Genomic DNA, 24898 nt, shown 5'->3' with positions numbered 1-24898 from the left:
GCCTTAGTTACAGCATGTGTAAAATGGGGATTAAGACCATGAACCCCATGTGGGATAGGGACTGTGTCCAACCTGATTAGTTTATATCTTCTCCAGTGCTTAGTACAGTGACTGTCACATAGTAAGTGCTTAACAAATACCATAAAAAAAAGTAGGAGGAAGCACAGGTATCATAACCCCACCTTACAGATGAATAAACTGAAACTCAGAGAGGATAAGTGACTTGCCTAAGGTCAAGCAAGAGGGGGGATAAGGACTAAAATTCAGGTTTCCTGACTCTTAGGCCCATTCCCATTATTATTATTTTTTCATTGTTATTTTTGTTAGGTACAGTGGATAGAGCATGGATCAAAGAGGCAGAAGGTCATGGGTTCTAATCGTTGGTCTGCCATTTGTCTGCTGTGAGACCTTGGGCAAGTCACATAACTTCTCTGTGCCTCAGCTCCCTCTTCTGCAAAATGGGACTTGAAACCGGGGGCCCAATTGAGGACAGGGACTGTGTCCAACCTGATTTGCTTGTATCCACCCCAGTGCTCAGTAATAATAATTATGGTATTTCTTAAGCACTTACTATGTGCCAAGGATCATAATAAATGCTGGGATGGATACAAGCAAATTGGGTTGGACTCAGTCCTTTGTTCTAAGTGGGGCTCACAATCACAATCCTCATTTTCCAGATGAGGGAACTGAGGCCCAGGGAAGGGAAGTGACTTACCCAAAGTCACACAGCAGACAAGCGGCCAAACCGGGTTTGGAACCGAGAAGGATTGTGGCTCAGTGGAAAGAGCATGGGGCAAACAAGTTGCAAACAAGTTGGCAACATATAGAGATGGTCCCTACCCAATACACATCATTAATAAAATAAATAGAGTAATAAATATGTACAAATGTACACACGTGTTGTGGGGAGGGGAAGGGGGTAGGGCACGGGGGGCAATGGGGAGGGGAAGAAGAGGAGAGGAAAGGGGGGATCAGTCTGGTAGGCCTCTTGGAGGAGGTGAGCTCTCAGTAGGGCTTTGAAGGGGAGAAGAGAGCTAGCTTGGTGGATGTGTGGAAGGAGGGCATTCCAGACCAGGGGAAGGACGTGGGCCGAGGATCGATGGCGGGACAGGGGAGAACGAGGCCCAGTGAGGAAGTTAGTGGTGTCAGATGAGCGGAGGGTGCTGGCTGGGCTGGAGAAGGAGAGAAGGGAGGGGAGGTAGAAGGGGGCGAGAAGATGGACAGCTTTGAAGTAGAAAGCTCTCTGATTGAACTCATATCTGCTTAAAACAGTGCTTCACAGATAGTAAGCACTATAATAATAATAATAATGGTATTTGTAAAGCACTTACTATGTGCCAAGAACTGTTCTAAGCACTGACTGGCATTTGTTAAGCACTTACAGACGTACTTAGAGAAGCAGCATGGCTCTAATGGAAAGAACATGGGCTTTGGAGTCAGGGGTCAGGGTTCAAATCCCGGCTCCGCCAGTTGTCAGCTGTGTGACTTTGGGCAAGTCACTTCACTTCTCTGGGCCTCAGTTACCTCATCTGTAAAATTGGGATTAAGACTGTGAGCCCCCATGGGACAACCTGATCACCTTGTAACCTCCCCAGTGCTTAGAACAGTGCTTTGCACATAGTAAGCGCTTAATGAATGCAATTGATTGAATGAATGAATGGAGGTCACACAGCAGACAAGTGGAGGAGCTGGGATAGAATCCATGACATGCAACCTTCTGACTCCAGGCCCAGGCTCTATCATTATTATTATTATTATTATCATGATGGTATTTGTTAAGTACTATGTGCCAGGCACTGTACTAAGCGTTGGGGTGGATACAAGCAAATCTGGTTGGACACAGTCCCTGTCCCACGTGGGGCTTCCAGTCTCAATCCCCATTTGACAGATGAGGTAATTGAGGCCCAGAGAAGTGAAGTGACTTGCCTAAGGTCACACAGCAGACAAGTGGCGGAGCCAGGATTAGAACCCATGACCTTTTGACTCCCAGGCCTGGGCTCTAGCGACAATGCCACACTGCTTTCCATGCAGCAGGCCATCCTACTTCTCAGTTTTGAGTTGGGTGTAGATTGGAAAATTGCATTAAGTTCACTGGTAGCGTTGCTCAGTGGAAAGAGCACGGGCTTTGGAGTAAGAATTCATGAATTCAAATCCCTGCTCTGCCAATTGTCAGCTGTGTGACTTTGGGCAAGTCACTTCACTTCTCTATACCTCAGTTACCTCATCTGTAAAATAGGGATTAAGACTGTGAGCCTCACGAGGGACAACCTGATCACCTTGTATCCTCCCCAGGGCTTAGAACAGTGATTTGCACATAATAAGCGCTTAACAAATGCCTTCATTATTATCATTATTATGGGGTGATCCTCAGTGGTTATTTATTCATATTAATGTCTGTCTCTCCTTCCCCAAGACACCCAGACTATGAGCCCACTGTGGGCAAGAAATGTGTCTATTTTATCGATATATTATCCTGTCCCACTCAGTACAGCAATATACACACAGTAAGCGCTCAATAAATATGATTGACTCACTGGCTGATTGATCCTGAAGCGACACAGTCAAAAACCCAAGCAGGAAGGGTTGTGGACAACATTCATTCATTCATTGTCACATTTATTGAGCGCTTACCACATGCAGAGCACTGTACTATGCACCTGGATGAGTATAAGACACCAACAAACAGGCCCGATCCCTGCCCACAATGAGTTTACAGTCTAGAGGGGGAGACAGACATGAATAGAAATCTCTATCTTATGAATCATGGTCAGAGCAAGCGCCTTGGCCATTTCTCAACTGGAACGTATGTGAATTCATTCATTCAATCATATTTACTGAGCACTTACTGTGTGCAGCGCACTGTACTAATTGCTTGGGATGTATAAGTCGGCAACATATAGAGATGGTCCCTACCCAACCACGGGATCAGGGTGAAGCAGGGAATGGAGCCCGTCTTTAATCCTCTTGATGTTTGACTTGCAGGTCAGAGGTGTGAAAGGAGTTTTTCTGGCCAACCAGAAAATTGATGGCAAGGTGACAACGCTGATCACTTACAACAAAGGCCGGAATTGGGACCATCTCAGAGCCCCCCTCACAGACATGAACGGGAAACCCACCAACTGCAAGCCCGTACGTTTTTGATTTCAACTTCTCTCGTGACCTGTACCTTTTTCCCTTCTTTTCTTTCATGGTGTTTGATAAGAACTTACTATGTTCCTGGCACAGAACTAAGCACTGAAATGGCTATCAGAATGGCGCGTCCCACGTGGGGTTTGCAGCTCTGACCTTCATTTTAAAATAGATAAATAACTGCGGTATTTGTTAAGCACATACTATGTTCCAGGCACTGTACTAAGTGCTGAAGTTGATATAAGATCGGCATGTCCCACGTGGGGATTGCAGTTTTTAATCCCCATTTTAAAATAAATAAATAATTGTGGTATTTGTTAAGCACTTACTATGTGCCAGGCACTGTACTAATCGTTGGGGTGGATAAGAGCAAATCTGCTTGGACAAGGTCCCTATCCCATGTGAGGTGCAGAGTCTCAATCCCCATATTACAAATGGGGGAACTAGGCACAGAGAAGTGAAATTAATAATAATAATAATGATAGCATTTATTAAGCGCTTACTACGTACAAAGCACTGTTCTAAGTGCTGTGGAGGTTAACAAGGTGATCAGGTTGTCCCACGGGGGGCTCACAGTCTTCATCCCCATTTTCCAGATGAGGTAACTGAGGCCCAGAGAAGTTAAGTGACTTGCCCAAAGTCACGCAGCTGATAAGTGGTGGAGCCTGGATTTGAACCCATGACCCCTGACTCCAAAGCCTGGGCTTTTTCCACTGAGCCATGCTGCTTCATTCATTCAATCATTTTTATTGAGTGCTTACTGTGTGCAGAGCACTGTACTAAGCATTTGGAAAGTACAGTCCAGTGAAGTGACTTGCCCAAGGACACAGAGTAGACAAGTGGCGGAGCTGGGATTAGAACCCATGACATTTTGACTCCCAGGCCAAGAAGGCTCTATCCTCTATGCTAAGTTACTTATGGGTTTACTGAAACACGGAGAAGTGAAGTGATTTGCCCAAGGTCACACAGCACAGCTCTTTGTGAGCAGGAAATGTGTCTGTTTACTGTTATTTTGTAATAAATAATAATGATTTTGGTATTTATTGAACACTTACTATGAGCGAGACACTATACTAAGCACTGGAGTGAATATAAATTCAGCATGTCCCACATTGGGGTCACCGCTTTAATCCCCATTTTACAGATGGGGTTACTGAGGCACGGCGAAGTGAAGCGACTTGCCCAAGGTCACACAGCACGGCTCTTTATGGTCAGGGAATGTGTCTGTTTGCCGTTATTTTATACTCGCCCTAGAGCTTAGTACAGTGCTCTGCACACCGTAAGCACTCAATAAAAACCATTGAATGAATGAAATTGGTGGAGCCGGAGTGGAACCCATGTCCTCTAACTCCCGGTCCTGGGCTCTTCCAGCGCTTAGTACGGTGCCTGGCACATATTATGTGCTTAAAAAATACCATTAATTATTACTCACTAGTCTGTGCTGCTGTCGAAGATTCACAAGAAACTTGTTATATATGGGGAAATCATTCCATCAGTTAGCAGTATTTATTGAGCACTTACTGTGTGCAGAATCTTGTATGAAGCGCTTTGGCTTTTAGACTTTGAGCCCACTGTTGGGTAGGGACTGTCTCTATATGTTGCCAACTTGTACTTCTCAAGCGCTTAGTACAGTGGTCTGCACACATTAGCGCTCAATAAATATGATTGATTGATTGATTGCAGTAGAAGACAGTAGAGTAGGTAAAAACAATTCTCGCCCAAGCACTTGGTTCAGTGCTCTGCGCACAGTAAGTACCCCCCAAAATACAAATCAATCAATCAATCAATCAAATGATTGATTGATCCCTGCCCACAAGGAGCTGAAAGTCTACAGAGAAGCAGCATGGCTCAGTGGAAAGAGCACAGGCTTTGGAGTCAGAGGTCATGGGTTTGAATCCCGGCTCCACCAATTGTCAGCTGTGTGACTTTGGGCAAGTCACTTAACTTCTCTGGGCCTCAGTTACCTCATCTGGAAAATGGGGATTAAGACGGTGAGCCCCACGTGGGACAACCTGATCACCTTGTAACCTCCCCAGCGCTTAGAACAGTGCTTTGCACAAAGTAAGCGCTTAATAAATGCCATCATTATTCTTATTACAGGTAGATGGGGGAGAGAAAATAAATTATGGATAGGGGAAGAAGTAGAGTATTATTCTTATTACAGGTAGATGGGGGAGAGAAAATAAATTATGGATGGGGAAGAAGTAGAGTATAATGAAATATTAATAATTTTGGTACTTTAGTGTTTACTGTGTGTCAAGCACTGTTCTAAGCACTGGAGTGGATACAGGATAATCAGGTTAGATGCAGTCCCTGTCCCACAAGGGGCCCACAGTCTAAGTCGGAAAGAGGAGCATTTAATCTCCTGGGAATTTAATGAGCATTTCAATGAGCATTTATGAGAATTTAGTCAATCAATCAATCTTATTTATTGAGCGCTCACTGTGTGCAGAGCACTGTACTAAGCGCTTGGGAAGTACAAGTTGGCAACATATAGAGAAAGTCCCTACCCAACAGTGGGCTCACAGTAGAGAAGGGGGAGACAGAGAACAAAACCAAACATATTAACAAAATAAAATAAATAGAATAAATATGTACAAGTAAAATAAATAAATAAATAGAGTAATAAATATGTACAAACATATATATGTCTATACAGGTGCTGTGGGGAAGGGAAGGAGGTAAGACAAAGGGGATGTAGAGGGGGACAAAGGGGAGAGGAAGGAGGGGGCATTTAATGAGCGTTTAACCTCCTGGGAAGCAGCATGGCCTAGTGGCAAGAGAATGGGCTTGGGAGTCAGAGGAGGTGGGTTCGAATCCTGACTCCACCACTTGTCAGCTGTGTGACTTTGAGCAAGTCACTTCACTCCTCTGGGCCTCAGTAACCTCATCTTTTAATTGGGGATGAAGACTGTGATCCCCATGTGGGACATGGACTGTGTCCAACCTGATTACCTTGTATCTACCCCAGCACTTAGAATGGTGCCTGGAAAATAGTAAGCATTTAGGGAATGCCAATATAATTATTGTTATTAATATTAATAATGCCCATTCTACAGATGAGGAAACTGAGACACCAAGAATTAATTAATTAATTCAATTGTATTTGTGGAGCATTTACTGTGTGCAGAACACTGTAATAAGTGCTCAGGAAAGTACATAACAACAATAAACAATAAACATTCCCTGCCCACAATGAGCTTACAATCTAGAGATGGGAAGACAGACATCAATACAAACAAATAAATTGACAAATATAGACGTAAGTGGTGTAGGGCTGGGAGGGGGGAAGAGTAAGTGGAACAAATCAGAGTGACGCAGAAGGGAGTGAGAGTTGAAAAATGGTGCTTAGAAATGACTTGCCTTATGTCACACAGCTCACCAGTGGCAGAACTGGGATTAGAGCCCAGGTTCTCTGATTCCCAGGCTCATTAACATTTCCAAAACAGAGCTCCTTATCTTTCCACACAAATCCTGTCCTCTTCCTAGCTTTCCCATCACTGTAGATGGCATCACCATTCTTCCCGTCTCACAAGCCCATAACCTTGGTGTTATCCTTGACTCCTCTCTCTCATTCAATGCACACATCCAATCCGTCACCAAATCCTGTCAGTCCCACGTTCACAACATTGATAAAATCCGCCCTTTCCTCTCCATCCAAACAAGCATGTTAATCCAGTTGCTCATCCTCTTTGCTGACCTCCCAGCCTCCTGTCTCGCCCCACTCCAGTCCATACGTCCCTCCACTGCCCAGCTCATTTTTCTTCAAAAACATTCATATATATATGAATATATATATATGTTTGTATATATATATATATGTTTGTACATATTTATTACTCTATTGATTTTACTTGTACATATTTATTCTATTTATTTTATTTTGTTAATATGTTTTGTTTTGTTGTCTGTCTCCCCCTTCTAGACTGTAAGCCCGCTGTTGGGTAGGGACTGTCTCTATATGTTCCCAACTTGTACTTCCCAATCACTTAGTACAGTGCTCTGCACACAGTAAGCGCTCAATAAATACTCAATAAATAAATAAAAACTCTCCCCCTCCTCCCTCTCTCCATCCTTACCTGCCTTACCTCCTTCCCTTCCCCACAGCACCTGTATATATGTATATATGTTTGTACGTATTTATTACTGTATTTATTTATTTTACTTGTACATATTTATTCTATTTATTTTATTTTGTTAATATGTTTTGTTTTGTTGTCTGTCTCCCCCTTCTAGACTGTGAGCCCACTGTTGGGTAGGGATCGTCTCTATACATTGCCAACTTGTACTTCCCAAGCGCTTAGCACAGTGCTTTGCACACAGTAAGCGCTCAATAAATACGATTGAATGAATGAATTCAGGACATGTCACCTCCCTCCTCCAAAATCTCCAGTGGTTGCCCATCCACCTCTGCATCAGGCAAAGACTCCTGACTGTTGGCTTCAAAGTCGTCCATCCCCTTGCCCCCTCCTACCTCACCTCCCTTCTGTCCTTGTCCATCCCAGCCTGCACCCTCCGCTCCTCCGGTGCTGCTAACCTTCTCACTGGTCTGTCGCCTCATCATCATCAATAGTATTTATTGAGCGCTTACTGTGTGCAGAGCACTGTACTAAGCGCTTGGGAAGTACAAGTTGGCAACATATAGAGACAGTCCCTACCCAACAGTGGGCTCACAGTCTAAAAGGGGGAGACAGAAAACGAAACAAAACATATTAACAAAATAAAATAAATAGCAAACCCCTGGTCCATGTCCTGTCTCTGGCCTGGAATGCCTCCCTTCTCAAATCCCACAGACAGTGATTATCCCCCACTACAGAGCCTTGTTGAGGGCCCATCTCCTCCAGGAGGCCTTCCCAGACTAAGCTTCACTTTTCCTTATCTCCCACTCCCTTCTGCGTCACCCTGACTTTCTCCTTTTACTCTTCCTCGCTTCCCAGCTCCGCAGCACTTATACATGTATATACCTGTCATTTTATTTATTTGTATTGATGTCTATCTCCCCCCTGTAGACTATGAACTCATTGTTGGCAGGGAACGTCACCGTTTGTTGTTGCATTGTACTTTCCTATGCATTTAATGATGGCATTTATTAAGTGCTTACTACGTGCAAAACACTGTTTTAAGCACTGGGGAGTTTACAAGGCGATCAGGTTGTCCCACGTGGGGCTCACAGTCTTAACCCCCATTTTTACAGATGAGGTAACTGAGGCACAGAGAAGTTAAGTGTCTTGTCCAAAGTCACACAGCTGACAAGTGGCGGAGCCGGGATTTGAACTGATGATCTCTGGCTCCAAAGCCCATGCTCTGTCCTCTGAGCCACGCTGCTTCCCCACATTGAGTACAGTGCTCTGCATACAGAAGCACTTAATAAATACAATCAAATGATTGAATTAATGACCACGCAGATAAGTGCAGGCAGGACACTAAAACGTGATGAGTAACAGTATACAAACAACACATAGTTGTTTTCATATTATTATTATCATTACATTACCATTCTCCCCCACCTTGAAACTCCTTCCTCTCTTTCACACCTGGCACATCACTCCTCCTCTCGCCAGTTTCAAAGCCCTTCTGAATTGCCGTCTCCTCTAGGACTGTAAGCACGCTGTGATCAGCGAATGTGTCTCTTTATCACTGCACTTTCCAAAGCATTTAGTATAGTGCTCTGCACACAGTAAGCGCTCAATAAATATGATTGGCTGAGTGACAGACCATTACTAAGTCTCTTCAGTTATCACCCAAACTACACACAGTAAGTACTAAATACATAACTGATTGATTTATCACCCCCACGCCAACTTTACATTCATTCACTCATTCATTCAATTGTATTTATTGAGCACTTACCGTGTGCAGAGCACTTTACTAAGTGCTTGGAACGTACAATTCAGCGAGACAATCCCTACCCAACAACGGGCTCACAGCTTAGAATTGAAACATAACAATAATAATAATAATAATGGTATTTGTTAAGCACTTAGTGTCAGGCACTGTACTAAATGCTGGGGTGGATACAGGCAAATATGGTTGGACACAGTCCCTGTCCCAAGTGGGGCTAACAGTCTCAATCCCCGTTTTCCAGATGAGGTAACTGAGGCCCAGAGAAGTGAAGTGACTTGCCCAAAGTCACCTAGAAGACAGGTAGAGGAGCAGGGATTAGAACCCTTGACCCTCAGATTCCCAGGCCCGGGCTCTATCCACTATGCCATGCTGCTACCCCAATGGACATCACCATACTTGTTATAACCCTATACTCTGCTGTTTTCCCTTTCAGCAACTTATTTTACTGTCTGTTATCCCCACAAAATTGTAAAACTTATTATCTTTTTTCCCAAGTGCTTAATACGTAATCTTCACAAATAAGCACCCAATCAATCAACTGATTGACAGTCATAGTATTCACTAAGCTCAGGGTGAGCACTGTAGACACCAGATATAACCGACTGAGGTCGGGATTGTGGGATGAATTTCTTTAACTTCTCCCATCTCAGGATAAAAGCACTTCAATTCCTACAGCAGTCTCCCCTCTGGAGGTTAGAAATGCTACCAGACGCTCCCAATTTTTAATGCATTCAAACACCTATTTGGGGAGCCCCTAATTCAAGTATTTCAGAGAGGAAAAATTTAAGCCCACTGTTGGGTAGGGACTGTCTCTATATGTTGCCAACTTGTACTTCCCAAGCGCTTAGTACAGTGCTCTGCACACAGTAAGCGCTCAGTAAATGCGATTGATTGATTGATTGATTGATTTAAGGAATGCTACAATTCTATTAAACCTTAATAGTCCAGGATTGACCCTTGAAATAAGTTATGAAATTAATTATTAATTAATAATGGTATTTGTTAAGCGCTTACTATGTGCAAAGCACTGTTCTAAGCACTGGGGAGGTTACAAGGTGATCAGGTTGTCCCACGGGGGGCTCACAGTTTTAATCCCCATTTTACAGATGAGGCACAGAGAAGTTAATTGACTTGCCTAAAGTCACCCAGCTGACAGTTGGAGGAGCCGGGATTTGAACCCATGATCTCTGACTCCAAAGCCTGTGCTCTTTCCACTGAGCAGGGTGGAAAGGGCAAGGTGGAAGGGAAGTGGGTGACTTGGGTGACATATCCAATAGTAGCATTGACTGAGTTTGTACTATGTGCAAAGCACTGCACTAAAGCTCTTGGGTGAGTACAATAGAGTTAAGAGATCTGATCTGTGCCCTCGAGGAGTTTATCGTTAAGCAGGAGAGGCAGACAGTATAGTTGATGGCCACAGAGGAGGAGGATTTCATTTTAAGGAATACTTCAGATTTCAGAGGGTTTTTTTTTTCTGGAATCGAAAATCAAGAGAGAAATGCATCCATGGGGAACAGTGGGCATTAATTCCCCTGTTATTTCAGAAATTAAAATCTGTAGGAGGCAAGTCGATTCCATTTCCTTAATCTGGGATTCACAGCCCGAGCCTTCGTGAGGTACTGCAGTTTGATGGAGGTGAATTAATTTCCTAGACGAATGAGATGCTTCTCCAAAAGAAGCTATGGAGTCATTTTTGTTTCCCATATTATTTTTTTTTTTTTTATTTTGACAGAAGGTGTTTCAGTAAAAATGGTTATTTACCACCCTACCCTTTCTGTTGATAGCCAAAAGCAGACTTGGAGAGAGGACTAACCAACCAATAACAGATAAATCTTGGCTGCCTTTTATTACTATTCCAAATTATCCACCCAGGCCCTGTGGGGCAAGGTTATTTGAGGCTGCAGTTTGATACACAGTCTTCCTGGAAGGTGGGCTTTATTTTTAAGGCCACGTAGTAGTATTGCATGGGGATTTTCTTCCCTTGGTTCTTGTTATTAATGCTCTATCGCACAAACATTTCATCCTGAAAAGGTTTTGTGAGATATTGTTATTTCTTTTTATTTCTCCTGGTGTAATAGTCTTTCTTGAGTACCCATTTGGGTGAATTGTAGTAAACCAGGTGCTTGGGAAGTACAGAATCAATCAGTAAATTTGTGTATTTACTGAGTGCTGACTGTGTGCAAAGCAGTGTAACAAATGCTTTGGAGAGTGCGGTACAATGGAATTGTTGGATGTGTTCTCTGCCCACAATCAATCAATCAATCAATCAATCATATTTACTGAGCGCTTACTGCGTGCAGAGCACTGTACTAAGCACTTGGGAAGTATAAGTTGGCAACATATAGAGATGGTCCCTACCCAACAGTGAGCTTACAGTCTAGAGGGGGAGATGGACATAAATATAAATAATGATGATGGCATTTATTAAGTGCTTACTATGTGCAAAGCACTGTTCTAAGCACTGTGGAGGTTACAGGGTGATCAGGTTGTCCCACGGGGGGCTTGCAGTCTTAATCCCCATTTTACAGATGAGGGAACTGAGGCCCAGAGAAGTGAAGTGACTTGCCCATAGTCACACAGCTGACAAGTGTGGAAGCCAGGATTTGAACCCATAACCTCTGACTCCAAATCCCGAGCTCTTTCCACTGAGCCACGCTGCTTCTTCAGAGCCACACAGAGAGTGTGGTACAACAGAATGGTTGGATGTGTTGTCTGCCCACATTGAGCTTACAGTCTAGAGGAGGAGAGGGACATAAATATAAATGCATAATGAAGAAGAGACATTTGATGACCAAATAGATGCTCTCAACACCACCTTTTCTACTGAACTCAACTCACTCACTCCCCTATCCCTTCATCGATCTCAGACCAGTAACCCACAACCCTGGATCACCTGCATAGTCTGCCTCCTTCACTCTCATGCTGGAGAGACAGAGAGCTGCTAGCGGAAATCTAAATATCAGGCCAACTTTGTCCACTTCGAGTTTATCCTTATGTGCTTTAACTCTGCCCTCTCCTCTGCCTGGCAGAATTATTTCTCCACTCTTATTGACACCCTTGCCCATTGCCCTCACCAGTTGTTCCAGACATTTAGCTCCCTGCTTAGGCCCCCGAGTGCCCCCACGTCCCCCATACCTTGCCCCCGATGAGCTGCCCACCTACTTTATTAAGAAAATTGACACAATCAGGTGTGAGCTTCCTAAAATTTCCCCTCCCCCTCTTCAGTCCCTCCCCCTTCTGGCCCCCTCATCAACTCTCCCACCCTTCCCAGCAGTATCTCTACAGGAAATCTCCTGCCTCTTCTCAAAAGCCACCCCCTCCACCTGCATACCAGACCCCACTCCTTCGCATCTTATCGGACCCCTCCTTAACTGCCATCTTCAACTGTTTGCTCTCCAATGCCTTCTTCCTCACTGCTTTTAAACATTCCCACATCTTCCCTATCCTAAAAAACCCTTCCTTGACCCACGGCTCCCTCCAGTTATCACCCCATCTCCCTCCTCCTATTCCTCTCCAAAATCCTTGAGTGAGTTGCCTACACTCAAATTCCTCTCCTCCAATTCTCTCCTTGACCCCCTCCGATCTGGCTTCTATCCCCTGCACTCCACAGTATCCGCCCTCTCAGAGGTCACTGATGAGCTCCTTCTTGCCAAATCCAATGGCCTCTACTCCATCCTAATCCTCCTCCACCTCTCACCCCCACCCTACCTTCTCCTGGAAACATTATCCAACCTTGGCTTCATTAACACTGTCTTCTCTTGGTTCTCTGTTCTCTCTGGCCGTTCATTCTCAGTCTCCTCCGTGGGCTCCTCCTTGGTCTTCCAACCCCTAACTGTGGGGGTCCCTCAAAGTTCAGTTCTGGGTCCCCTTCTATTCTCCATCTACACCAGTTCCCTTGGCAACATCATTTGCTCCCATGGCTTCAACTACTTCAACTACTATAAGAATAATAATAATGATGGTATTTATTAAGTACTTACTATGTGCAAAGCACTGTTCTAAGCTCTGGGGAGGTTACAAGGTGATCAAGTTGTCCCATGGGGGGCTCACAGTTTTAATCCCCATTTTACAGATGAGGTAACTGAGGCACAAATAAGTTAAATGACTTCCCCAATTCACACAGCTGACAGTTGGTGGAGCCAGGATTTGAACTCATGACCTCTGACTCCAAAGCCTGTGCTCTTTCCACTGAGCCACACTGCTTCTCAGTATGCAGATGACACCCAAACCTACATCTCCTCTCCTGATCTCTCTCCCTCTCTGCAATCTCCCATCTCCTCCTGCCTTCATGCCAGCTCTACTTGGATGGCCTCCAGTCACCACAAGCTTAACATGTCCAAAACAGAGCTCCTTATCTTCCCACCCATACTGTGTCCTCTCCCTGACTTTCCCGGCACTGTAGATGGCACCACCATCCTTCCTGTCTCACAAGCCCGTAACCTTGGCATTGTCCTTGCTTCCTCTCTGTCATTCAACCCACATATTCAGTCCATCACTAAATTCTGTGAGTCCCACCTTCACAACATTGCTAAAATCCTCCCTTTCCTCTCCATCCAAACCACTACCACATTAATCGAATCACTCATCCTATCCCACCATCGACCCCCAGCCCACGTCATCGCCCTGGCCCGGAATGCCCTCCCTCCACACATCCGCCAAACTAGCTCTCTTCCTCCCTTCAAAGGCCTACTGAGAGCTCACCTCCTCCAAGAGGCCTTTCCAGACTGAGCCCCCTTTTTCCTCTCCTCCTTTCCATCCCTATTTCCTTTCTCTTCCCACAGCATTTGTATATATATTTGTACAGATTTATCACTCTATGTATTTTACTTGTACAAATTTACTATTCTATTTATTTTGTTAATGATGTGCATTTAGCTTTAATTCTATTTGTTCTGACGACTTGACAACTGCCCACATGTTTTGTTTTGTTGTCTGTCTCCCCCTTCTAGACTGTGAGCCCGTTGTTGGGTAGGGACCGTCTCTATATGTTGCCAACTTGTACTTCCCAAGAGCTTATTACAGTGCTATGCACACAGTAAGCGCTCAATAAATGCGATTGAATGAATGAATGAAGTACTACTCAAGCGCTCAGTACAGTGCTCTGCACAGAGTAAGCGCTCAATAAATACGATTGAATGAATGAATGAATATTTTTTCCTTCCGTCCCTAACAGCCGGACTGCCACCTACATCTCCACCTCCGCTGGGCTGATAATCCATACGTGTCTGGAACAGTTCACACCAAGGACACCGCCCCAGGCCTCATCATGGGAGCAGGTGAGTGCTAAGCGCTCTGCACTCTGGGTCAGCTCATTCCTCCATCGTGGTTTGGCCTAGTAGATAAAGCACAGCTTTGGGAGTCAGAGGACCTTTTCATTCATTCATACACTTAAGTCACTTAACTTCTCTATGCCTCAGTTCCCTCATCTGTAAAATGGGGATTAAGACTGTGAGCCCCACGTGGGACAACCTGATCACCTTGTATCCCCTCAGTGCTTAGAACAGTGCTTTGCACATAGTAAGCACTCAATAAATACCATTATTATTATTCATTAAATCATATTTATTGAGTGCTTACTATGTGCAGAGCACTGTACTAAGCATTTGGGAGAACACAATAGAATAAACAGACAAATTCCCTACCCACAAGAGTTTAGAGTCTAGAGGGGGAGACAGACATTAATAGACATATATAAATGACAGATATTCATTCATTCATTAAATTGTATTTATTGAGCGCTTACTGTGTACTGTACTAAGCGCTTGGGAAGTAGAAGTTGGCAAAATATAGAGACGGTCCCTACCCAACAACGGGCTCACAGATATGGAAAAAAGTGCCTTGGGGCTGGGAGGGGGGACTTTGAGCAAGTCACTTAACTTCTCTGTGCCTCAGTTACCTCATCTGTAAAATGCGGATTGACTGTGAGCCCTCTGTGGTACAACCTGATCACCCTGTAGCCTCCCAAGCACTTAGAACAGTGCTTTGCACAGTGTAAGTGCTTAATAAATGCCATTAATAAAAATAATGGAGCAAGTCAGGGTGACACAGAAGGGAGTGGGTGAAGAAGAAAGGGGGGTTTAATCAGGGAAGGCTTCTTGGAGGAAATGGGCTTTCAGTAAGGCTTTGAAGTTGGGGAGAAGGATTGTAGTTGGATAGGAAGAAGGAGGGCATTCCAGGCCGCAGGTCCTGTTACAGGCGGGGAGCGTGACTACCAACTCTGTTATAGCGTATTCTCCCAAGCACTTAGTACAGTGAGCGGCACAAAGTAAGTGCTCAATAAATATGTTTGATTGATTGATTGACAGAATTGTAACCAATTGAGGAAATGAACATGGGGAAAACATTTTGAACACCTCAGAAAGCTAGCGGTTCCACAGATTCAAGGGACTGTCATTTCCTCTACAATAGTAGTGGAATTCCTCTGTAATAATAATTACGATTATGGTGCTTATTAGGAGCTTTTGATGTTCCAAACATTGTACTAAGTAAGCATTGGGGTGCATCCAAGATCATCAGAATGACACAGCCCCTATCCCACACAGGGCTCACAATATGAGAAGGAGAGCAGGAATTTTATTCCCATTTCATTCATTCAATCGTATTTATTGAGTGCTGACTGTCTGCAGAGCATTGTACTGAGCAGCAAGTACTAAGCAGAGAAGCAGCATGGCTTAGCAGAAAGAGCCCGGGCTTAAGAGTCAGAGGCCGTGGGTTCGAATCCCGGTTCCGCCACTTGTCAGCTGCAATACTTTGAGCAAGTCACTTCACTTCTCTGGGCCTCAGTTACCTTATCTGTAAAATAGGGATTAAAGATGGTGAGCCCCACATAGGACAACCCTATTACCTTGTATCTCTCTCAGTGCATAGAACAGTGCTTGACACATAGTAAGCACTTAACACATACCATCATTATTACTAAGCACTTCTTTTGGGTAGGGAATGGTGTCTGTCAACTCTGTTGTATTGTTCTCTCCTGAACGTTTAGTACAGTGCTTGGCACACAGTAAGGGCTCAATAAATACCACTGACGGATTTGGAGAAGCGGCATGACCCAGTGGACAGAGCAAGGGCCTCGGAGCCAGAAGGACCTGGCTTCTATTCTCGGCTCTGCCACTTGTCTGCTGTGTGACCTTGAGCAAGTCACCTCACTTTTCTGGGCCTCAGTTACCTCACCAGTAAAATGGGGATTGAGACTGTGAGCCCCATGTGGGACAGGAACTGCGTCCAACCCGAGCCCACTGTTGAGTAGGGACTGTCTCTATATGTTGCCAATTTGTACTTCCCAAGAGCTTAGTACAGTGCTCTGCACACAGTAAGCGCTCAATAAATACGATTGATGATTTGCTCGTATCCATCCCAGCACTTAGCACAGTGCCTGCCACAGAGTAAGCGCTTAACAATTACCATAAGCATTATTATCATTATCACATGAAAATACATGTCGAGTGCCTTTGAGGGCTAATCATTCTGCCTGCCATCACAGAGCACCTGCTTCTGAAGAAACGGAGATTTGGGTTTATTTGTTATTTTCCTTTTTAAATCCATCCTCTTCCCATCAAAAGTGGCCCCTGTTGGCTCAGTTGATCTCAAAGGGTGGCTTATGGCCTCTTCAGTTATTTCAGGAAACAGTTGATGCCGGGCACCTTCTGAAGCAAGACATTAGTGCTGTGGTAATTTCGGAAAGATCATCAGTTATTATTGAAAATTAAGATCGCGTTGGAGGTGCCGGAGGAAGTGGTAGATTTTGAGAGGAGATGGGAAGCCTCTTGTCATCCTGCTGGGAATGATGGAAGAATTTAAAAGGGAGTACCAGGAGGGAGGAACCAGAGAGGAACAGGACAAATTTAGGGAGATCATGTAGGCTCTTAGTATAGTGCTCTGCCTACAGTAAGTGCTCAATAAATGCGATCAAATGACCGATGGTTTCAATTTTATCGATAAAGTATTTGGCCAGGTCATTGGGGCCAGAGATTTGATTGCAAGGATAGTGATCAGAGTGGGAGAAAGGGGGTGTGAGGAGAGAGCTCATTCATTCATTCAATCATATTTATTAATAATACTAATAATTTGATTTATAATATAATTTTATTTATATTGTACTCCCCCAAACGCTTAGTACAGTGCTCTGCACACAGTAAGCACTCAATAAATATGATTAATTGATTGATTGATTGATTTGAAAAGGTGCTGTCATACCTCCTGATTACTCACTGTTCCTGGGCTGATGTGTCAACCCACAGCTCAGACACTTGGAGGAAAGCAACAAAGCCATCATTCCAAGATTCTCCTTTCTTGAATCCCAACTATCTGACTATGTAGCGTGACAATTTCAGGCTTTCAAGAATGCACAAGAGTTTGAGAATTATCACATCAATGCCCACAAATTGTGCAGAAAAAAAATATTAACTCTAATAGCTCCCCATTAAAAGACGCTTTCAATACCTTTTGTATCGTTTTAGAGAGATGTAAAAGGATTTTGCATTTATATTTGATTTTGCTTCTTTTCAATCTTGGCAGAAAACTTTCTCCTTCTGGGGTGAAATGGTGAAAGGGAGTTGAATTGATGTGTAAATTTTGTACCTATGCCGCAAACCTCTAAATGTTTCTTCCATGAAAATGTTCAAAGAAGTGTAAATTCCATGTCCAGGATGGTTTCTGTGTGGTGCCTAGCTTCATTCTGCCTTCATAATGATAATAATCATAGTAATGGCATTTGTTAAGTGCTTACTATGTGCAAAGCACTTTTCTAAGGCACTGGGGAGAATACAAGGTGATCAGATTGTCCCATTTGGGGCTCACCGTCTTAATCCCCATTTTACAGATGAGGTAACAGGGACACAGAGAAGCTAAGTGACTTTCCCAAGGTCACACAGCTGACAATTGGTGGAGCTGGGATTTGAATCCATAGCTCCTGACTCCAAAGCCCGTGCTCTTTCTATTGAGCCATGCTGCTTCTCCATAATAATAATTATGGTATTTGTTAAGTGCTTACTATGTACCAAGCACTGTTTTAGGCTCTTGGGTAGATACAAGGTAATCAGGTTGGACACAGTGCCTGTCCCACATGGGGCTCACAGTCCTTATCTCCATTTTACCAAGGAGGTAACTGATCTCCAGAGGAGTAAAGTGACTTGCCCAAGGTCACACAGTGGTGGAGCCAGGATGAGAACCCAGGTCCTTCTGACCCCCAGGCTTCTGCTCTATCCACGACACCATCCTATTTCTAAATAATTGAGGCAGAACAACAGAGGTAGTAGACATTTTCCCTGCCACTCAAGGAGTATGTTCATCTTGAGAAGCAGTGTGGCCAGGTGGATAGACCCCGGTGCCTGGAAGTTAGAAGGACTGGTTTCTAATCCCACCTCTGCCACTTGTCTGCTGTGTGACCTTGGTTGAGTCACTTCACTTCACTGGGCCTCAATTCCCTCATCTATAAAATACAGTTTAAGACTGTGAACCCCATGTTGGACAAGAACTGTGTCCAGTTCAATTGGATTGTATCTATGCCAGAGCTTAGTACAGTGTCTGACGCATAGTACAAACTTAACAAATACCACAATTATTATTATTATTATTGTAAGCTTATTGTAGGCAGGGAATATGTCAACTGACCTTGTCATATTGTTATATTGGAAAGTCCCAAGGTTTTAGTACAGTGCCTTCTTGACAGTGCTCAAACAATACCATTGGTTAATTATAATCAAACTGTGTTGGACAGTGGTAAAATATTTTCCAGATAGGTGGGCATATAGAAAGAAAGGTGTGAAAGTATGGGACTGTGAAGGAGATAGTTTGTGGTGTAAGGACAGAGGTTAGGGAAGCAGCGTGGCATAGAGGATAGAGAATAGTCCTGGGAGTCAGAGGTCATGGGTTCTAATTCCTGCTCCACCACTTGTCTGTTGTGTGACCTTGGGTAAATCACTTCTCTTCCGTAGGCCTCGGTTCCCTCATCTGTAAAATGGGGATTGAGACTGTGAGCCCCATGCGGGACAAGGATTGTGCCCAACCTGATTTACTTGTATTCACCTCAAGTCTTAGTTCAATGCCTGACACACAGTAAGCTCTTAACAAATACCACAATTGTGGTGTACTATTACGTTGGTTGAGGTTGTGCTGCACTGGGTTTTTGACACTTTTCTCCTGCAATCCAATCAATCAAGCAGTAATATTTATTGGGTGCTTTCTGAGCAAAGTGTGGTTTTTAATTACATGGGAGAGAACCATAGAGTAGGGTTGGTAGACATGATCCTTACCCACAAGGAGCTTGCAGGGTGGCTCAGTGGAAAGAGCATGTGCTTTGGAGTCAGAGATCAGGGGTTCAAATCCCTGCTCCACCAGTTGTCAGCTGTGTGACTTTGGGCAAGTCACTTAACTTCTCTGGGCTTCAGTTAACTCATCTGTAAAATGGGGATTAAGACTGTGAGCCCGCTATGGGACAACGTGATCACCTTGTAACCTCCCCAGTGCTTAGAACAGTGCTTTGCACATAGTAAGTGCTTAATAAATGCCATTATTATTATTATTGCAATCATCCTTTTCTAGATTGCAATAATAATAATAATAATGGCATTTATTAAGCACTTACATTCTAGAGGAGGAATTTACAGTCTTGAAGAGAGGCTTAGAGTTTAGAAGAGGAGCTTAGAGTCTAGAAGAGGAGTTTGGTTATCTTGCCAAATTGTACTTTCCAGGAGCTTAGTACAGTGCTCTGCACACAGTAAGTGCTCAACAAATATAATTGAATGAATAAATGAAGTTTACAGTCTAGAGGAGGGCCTTTTAGTCTAGAGGAGAGGCTGTCAGATTAGAGGAGGAGCTTACAGTCTAGAGGAGGAGATTTAGATTTTAGAGGAGGATCTTACAGTCTTGAGGGGTTGCTAATCTAGAAGAGGAGTTTACAGTCTAGAAGAGGAGATTACAATCTAGAGGAGTAGTTTACAGGCTAGAGGAGTGGCTTACAGTGTAGAGGAGGAATTTATAGTCTAGAGGAGTAATTCACAGTCTAGAAAAGTGCCTTACAGTTTAGAGGAGGGGCTTCCAGTCTAGAGGAGGAGTTTACAGTCTAGAGGAGAGGCTTAGAGTCTAGAGAAGGAGCTTGCAGTCTAGAAGAAGAGTTTACAATCTAGAGGAGTTTACAGTCTAGAGGATTTATTGAAAGGAGGAGCTTATAGTCTAGAGGAGGAGTTTATGGTCTAGAGGATTTATTGAAAGGAGGAGCTTACAGTCAAGAGGAGGAGTTTATAGTCTAGGGGAGGAGCTTATAGTCTAGAGGAGTAATCACAGTCTAGAGAAATGCCTTACAGTTTAGAGGAGGGGCTTCCAGTCTAGAGGAGGAGTTAATAGTCTAGAGGAGAGGCTTAAAGTCTAGAGAAGGAGCTTGCAGTCTAGAAGAAGAGCTTACAATCTAGAAGAGGAGTTTACAGTCTAGAGGATTTATTGAAAGGAGGAGTTTACAGTCTAGAGGAGGAGTTTATAGTCTAGCGGAGGAGCTTATAGTCTAGAGGAGTAATCACAGTCTAGAGAAGTGCCTTACAGTTTAGAGGAGGGGCTTCCAGTCTAGAGGAGGAGTTAATAGTCTAGAGGAGAGGCTTAAATTCTAGAGAAGGAGCTTGCAGTCTAGAAGAAGAGCTTGCAATGTAGTGGAGGAGTTTACAGTTTAGAGGATTTATTGAAAGGACGAGCTTGCAGTCTGGAAAAGGAGTTTACAGGCTAGAGGAGGAGCTTTCCCTCCAGAGGCGGGGTTTACAGTCAAGAGGAGGAGTTTACACCTAGCGAAGGGGCTTGCAGTCTGTCCAACCTGTTCCCCCCCACTCAGATACCTCCACTATCTGGATTGCCACAAGAAGCTTCAGGACTCTTTAATTTGACCAATAAAAGGAAAGATTACACATTTTAGTGTTAAACAACTCTGTCAACCTGAAGCTTTGAGCATATTGTTATCTTCCCAGTGTTCATTGTTATTATTTAGCATTGATGGAGAACTGGCAGACAAGGAGTTTTATAGCCAAGAGATTCTTCCATAATGGGTTGGTAATCGCTCTCTTGAGGGCAAGATAGATTAAAAAAAAGAAAACGACAACAACACTGAAAATGTGAGGCAGGAGTTTTTCGTGGGGAGTCTTGAATGCCAGAGAGTTTATTACGATCAAATTTTAAATTGCCTTTTTGCACTTTAGTGTTTCCTCAATTTGTTGCTGTGATTTGTAATGTCATTCCAGCCTACTCTTTGATTTGTAGAGTTCTTAGCTAGAAGCTTTCTCTGCTTGTCCACTCCTCCCATACTGGGATATTCCCCTATTTTGCATTTAGGGCTGGTGGTTCTTTACAGTTCTGCCATTAAGCCTATGGTGGGCAAACAGGCAGCCTCATTTAGAGTCTGGGTGTGTTAGAATCTCTGTTGTCTGTGGATGAAAACCTTTGTCATAGTTTCTTTGACTTCCAAATTCAAAATGTCCTTTCTCTAGCCACTGTGTGCCGAGGAAGCAGCCTTGGGAATGAATGGAGTGAGGGATGCGTCTATCTTTATAGAAAAAGATGTGTGTTCATCAGATTGAGAAGCATTGTGGTTTGGCGAAAAGAGCCCAGGCTCAGGAGTCAGAGGTCATGGTTTCTAATCCCATTCTAATCCCGGCTCTGCCACTTGTCAGCTGTGGGATTTTGGACAAGTCACAGCGTGGCTCAGAGGAAAGAGCCCGGGCTTTGGAGTCAGAGGTCATGGGTTCGAATCCCGGCTCCGCCAACAGTCAGCTGTGTGACTTTGGGCAAGTCACTTAACTTCTCTGGGCCTCAGTTACCTCATCTGTAAAATGGGGATTAAAACTGTGAGCCCCCCAAGGGACAACCTGATTACCTTGTTACCTCCCCAGCGCTTAGAACAGTGCTTTGTGCATAGTAAGTGCTTAACAAAATACCATCATAATTCTTTGGGACTGTTACCTCATCTGAAAAGAGGGACTGTGAGCCCCATGTGGGACAATCTGATAATCTTGTGTCTACCCCAGCGCTCAGAGCAGTGTTTGGCACAAAATAATAATATTAATATTAATAATAATAATAATAATAATAATAATAATAATAATAATAATAAATAACATTTGTTAAGCACTTACTATGTGCCAAGCACTGTTCTAAGCGCTGGAGGGATACAAGGTAATCAGGTTGTCCCACATGGAGCTCACAGTCTTCATCCCCATTTTACAGATGAGGGAACTGAGGCCCAGAGAAGTGAAGTGACCTGTCTAAAGTCACACAGCTGACAAGTGGCAGAGCCAGGATTAGAACCCACGACCTCTGACTCCCAAGCCCGGGCTCTTTCCACCCTAAACACTTACATAAGTGCTTAACAAAAACCACCATCATCATCACCATCGTCATCAAAAGCTGCATAAGGAAGGACTTGCTGTGGGCAGGGAATGTTTCTACCAATTCTGTTGTACTGTACTCTTCAAAGCACTTAGTACAGTACCCTGCACACAGTAAGTGCTCAACAAATAGGTGTGGCTCAGTGGAAAGAGCCTGGGCTTTGGAGTCAGAGGTCATGGATTCAAATCCCAGCTCCACTACTTGTCAGCTGTGTGACTTTGGGCAAGTCACTTAATTTCTCTGTGCCTCAGTTTCCTCATCTGTAAAATGGGGATTAAGACTGTGAGCCTCCCGTGGGACAACCTGATCACCTTGCAACCTCCTCAGCGCTTAGAACAGGGCTTTGCACATACTAAGTACTTAATAAATGTCATTATTATTATTATTATTATTATTACTATTATTATTGTTAAATATGAATGATTGATCGGAAGACTGGGAGGCCAAAGGGAACAGCACCCGAGGCTGAAAACATTAAGCACTACCACAAATAAGAGAAGCTATGTGACCTAATGGGAAGAGCTTGGACTTCAGTTCTGATCCGGGCTCTGTCACTTGTTTTAAATGGTATTTGATCATCTTCATCATCATCATCATAATAGTGAACTGTAGTGTTTGTTAAATTCATATTAGAAACAGCGTGGTCTAGTGGAGAGAGTCTGGACCTGAGACTCAGAAGGACCTGGGTTCTAATCCCGGCTCTGCCACTTGTCTGCTAGGTGACCTTCGGCAAGTCACTTCACTTCTCTGGGCCTCAGTATCCTCATCTGGAAAATGGGGATTAATAATAACAATAATAATAATGATAATATTAATGATGGTATTTGTGAAGCACTTACTATGTGCCAAAAACTGTTCTAAGTGCTGGGGTAGATACAAGCTAATCAGGTAGTCCCACGTGGGGCCCACAGTCTTAATACCCATTTTACAGATGAGGTAACTGAGGTACAGAGAAGTTAAGTGACTTGCCCAAAGTCACACAGTTGATAAGTGGGAGAGCAGGGATTAGAACCCACAACCTCTGACTCCCAAGCCTGGGCTCTTTCCACTAAGCCATGCTGCTTCTCTTAGATTAAGACTGTGAGCCCCTTGTGGGACAGGGACAGTGTCCAACCTGATTTGCTTGTATTCATTCAATCATATTTATAAAATGGGGATTGACTGTGAGCCCCCCATGGGACAACCTGATGACCTTGTAACCTCCCCAGCGCTTAGAACAGTGCTTTGTATATAGTAAGCGCTTAATAAATGCCATTATTGTTATTATTATTATTGAGCGGTCACTGTGTGCAGAGCACTGTACTAAGCTCTTGGGAAGTACAAATCGGCAACATCTAGAGACAGTCCCCACCCAACAATGGGCTCACAGTCTCCACCCCAGCACTTAGCACAGTGCCTGGCACGTAGTAAGTGCTTAACAAATACCACAGTTACTGTGTGCCAAGCATTGAACTAAGTGCTGGGATAGATACAAGATAATCAGGTTGGACACAGACCCTGTCCCTCATGGGGTTCACAGTCTTAATCCCCATTTTACAGATGAGGGAACTGAGGCCCAGAGAAGTGAAGCGACTGGCCTAGTGAATAGAGCACGGACCTGGAAGCCGGAAGGACTTGGGTTCTAATCCCGGCTCCACCACTTGTCTGCTATGTGACCTTGGACAAGTCACTTCACTCCTCTGTGCCTCTGTCCTCTGATCTTGTGTCTAACCCAGTGCTTAATACCATGCCTGGCACGTAGTAAGCACTTAGCAAATACCATGAAAAAATCTAGTGAAATTATTAAATATTTAATTTCAGCTCCGTCCTGGGAAAAAAGTGAGAGAGGCCTCCTCAAATACCATTTTAAAAAAACCCCACAGACTTCTTCTTCCCCATTCACTCATACATACATCCACACAATAATTCAGGATTCCACGCACACTCTTTGAAAGTTAGTGCACCTCATTAGACCTAAAAGAATCCTGTCTAAGTACTTGCATCTGTACTGCACTTCAGCACTTCTGCCCATATCTACAAATTATTTATTCTTATTACTGTCTGCATCCCCCTCTAGATTATAAACCCACTGAGGGCAGAGAACATGTCTAATAATAATAATAGCAATAGTTATGGTACTTGTTTAGTGCTTACTATGTACCAAGCACTTTTCTAAGCACTGGAGTATATTCAAATTAATCAGGTTGGACGTATTCCCTGTCCCACATAGGGCTCACACTCTTAATACCCATTTTCCAGACGAGGTAGAGGAGGCCCAGAGAAGTGAAGTGTCTTGCCAAAAGTCAACCAGCAGGCAAGTGACGGAAGTGGGATTGGAACCCACGTCTACTGACTCCCAAGCCCGTTTTCTTTCCACTAAGCCATGCTGAAATGTTATCTACTAACTTTTTGTATTATACCTCTCCCTCTAGACTGTTAACTCCCTTTGGGCAGAGAGCATGTCTTTCAACTCTATTGTATTGTACAGACAAGTGAAGTGACTTATCCAAAGTCACACAGCAGACAAGTGGCGGATCCAGGATTAGAACTCATGATCTTTTGACTCCCAAGCCCATTCCACTAA

General features: G+C 43.9%; 1 protein-coding gene across 4 annotated transcripts in view; it reads left to right on the top strand.

The window, feature by feature from the left end:
• Positions 1-24898, top strand: part of SORCS2 (sortilin related VPS10 domain containing receptor 2) — a 1193773-nt gene that overhangs the window by 1014171 nt on the left and 154704 nt on the right. For all 4 annotated transcript variants that reach the window (XM_038745537.1, XM_038745536.1, XM_038745535.1 and 1 more), the window contains exons 10-11: positions 2983-3129; positions 14147-14249. In XM_038745537.1, the coding sequence (XP_038601465.1) occupies positions 2983-3129; positions 14147-14249 (250 nt within the window). The remainder of the gene's footprint in view (positions 1-2982; positions 3130-14146; positions 14250-24898) is intronic.

Source organism: Tachyglossus aculeatus, chromosome 4 (assembly GCF_015852505.1).
Source record: "Tachyglossus aculeatus isolate mTacAcu1 chromosome 4, mTacAcu1.pri, whole genome shotgun sequence".
Lineage (NCBI taxonomy): Eukaryota > Metazoa > Chordata > Mammalia > Monotremata > Tachyglossidae > Tachyglossus > Tachyglossus aculeatus.
Note: the sequence above shows the minus strand (reverse complement) of the source record. Positions and strands in the feature narration are given on the sequence as shown.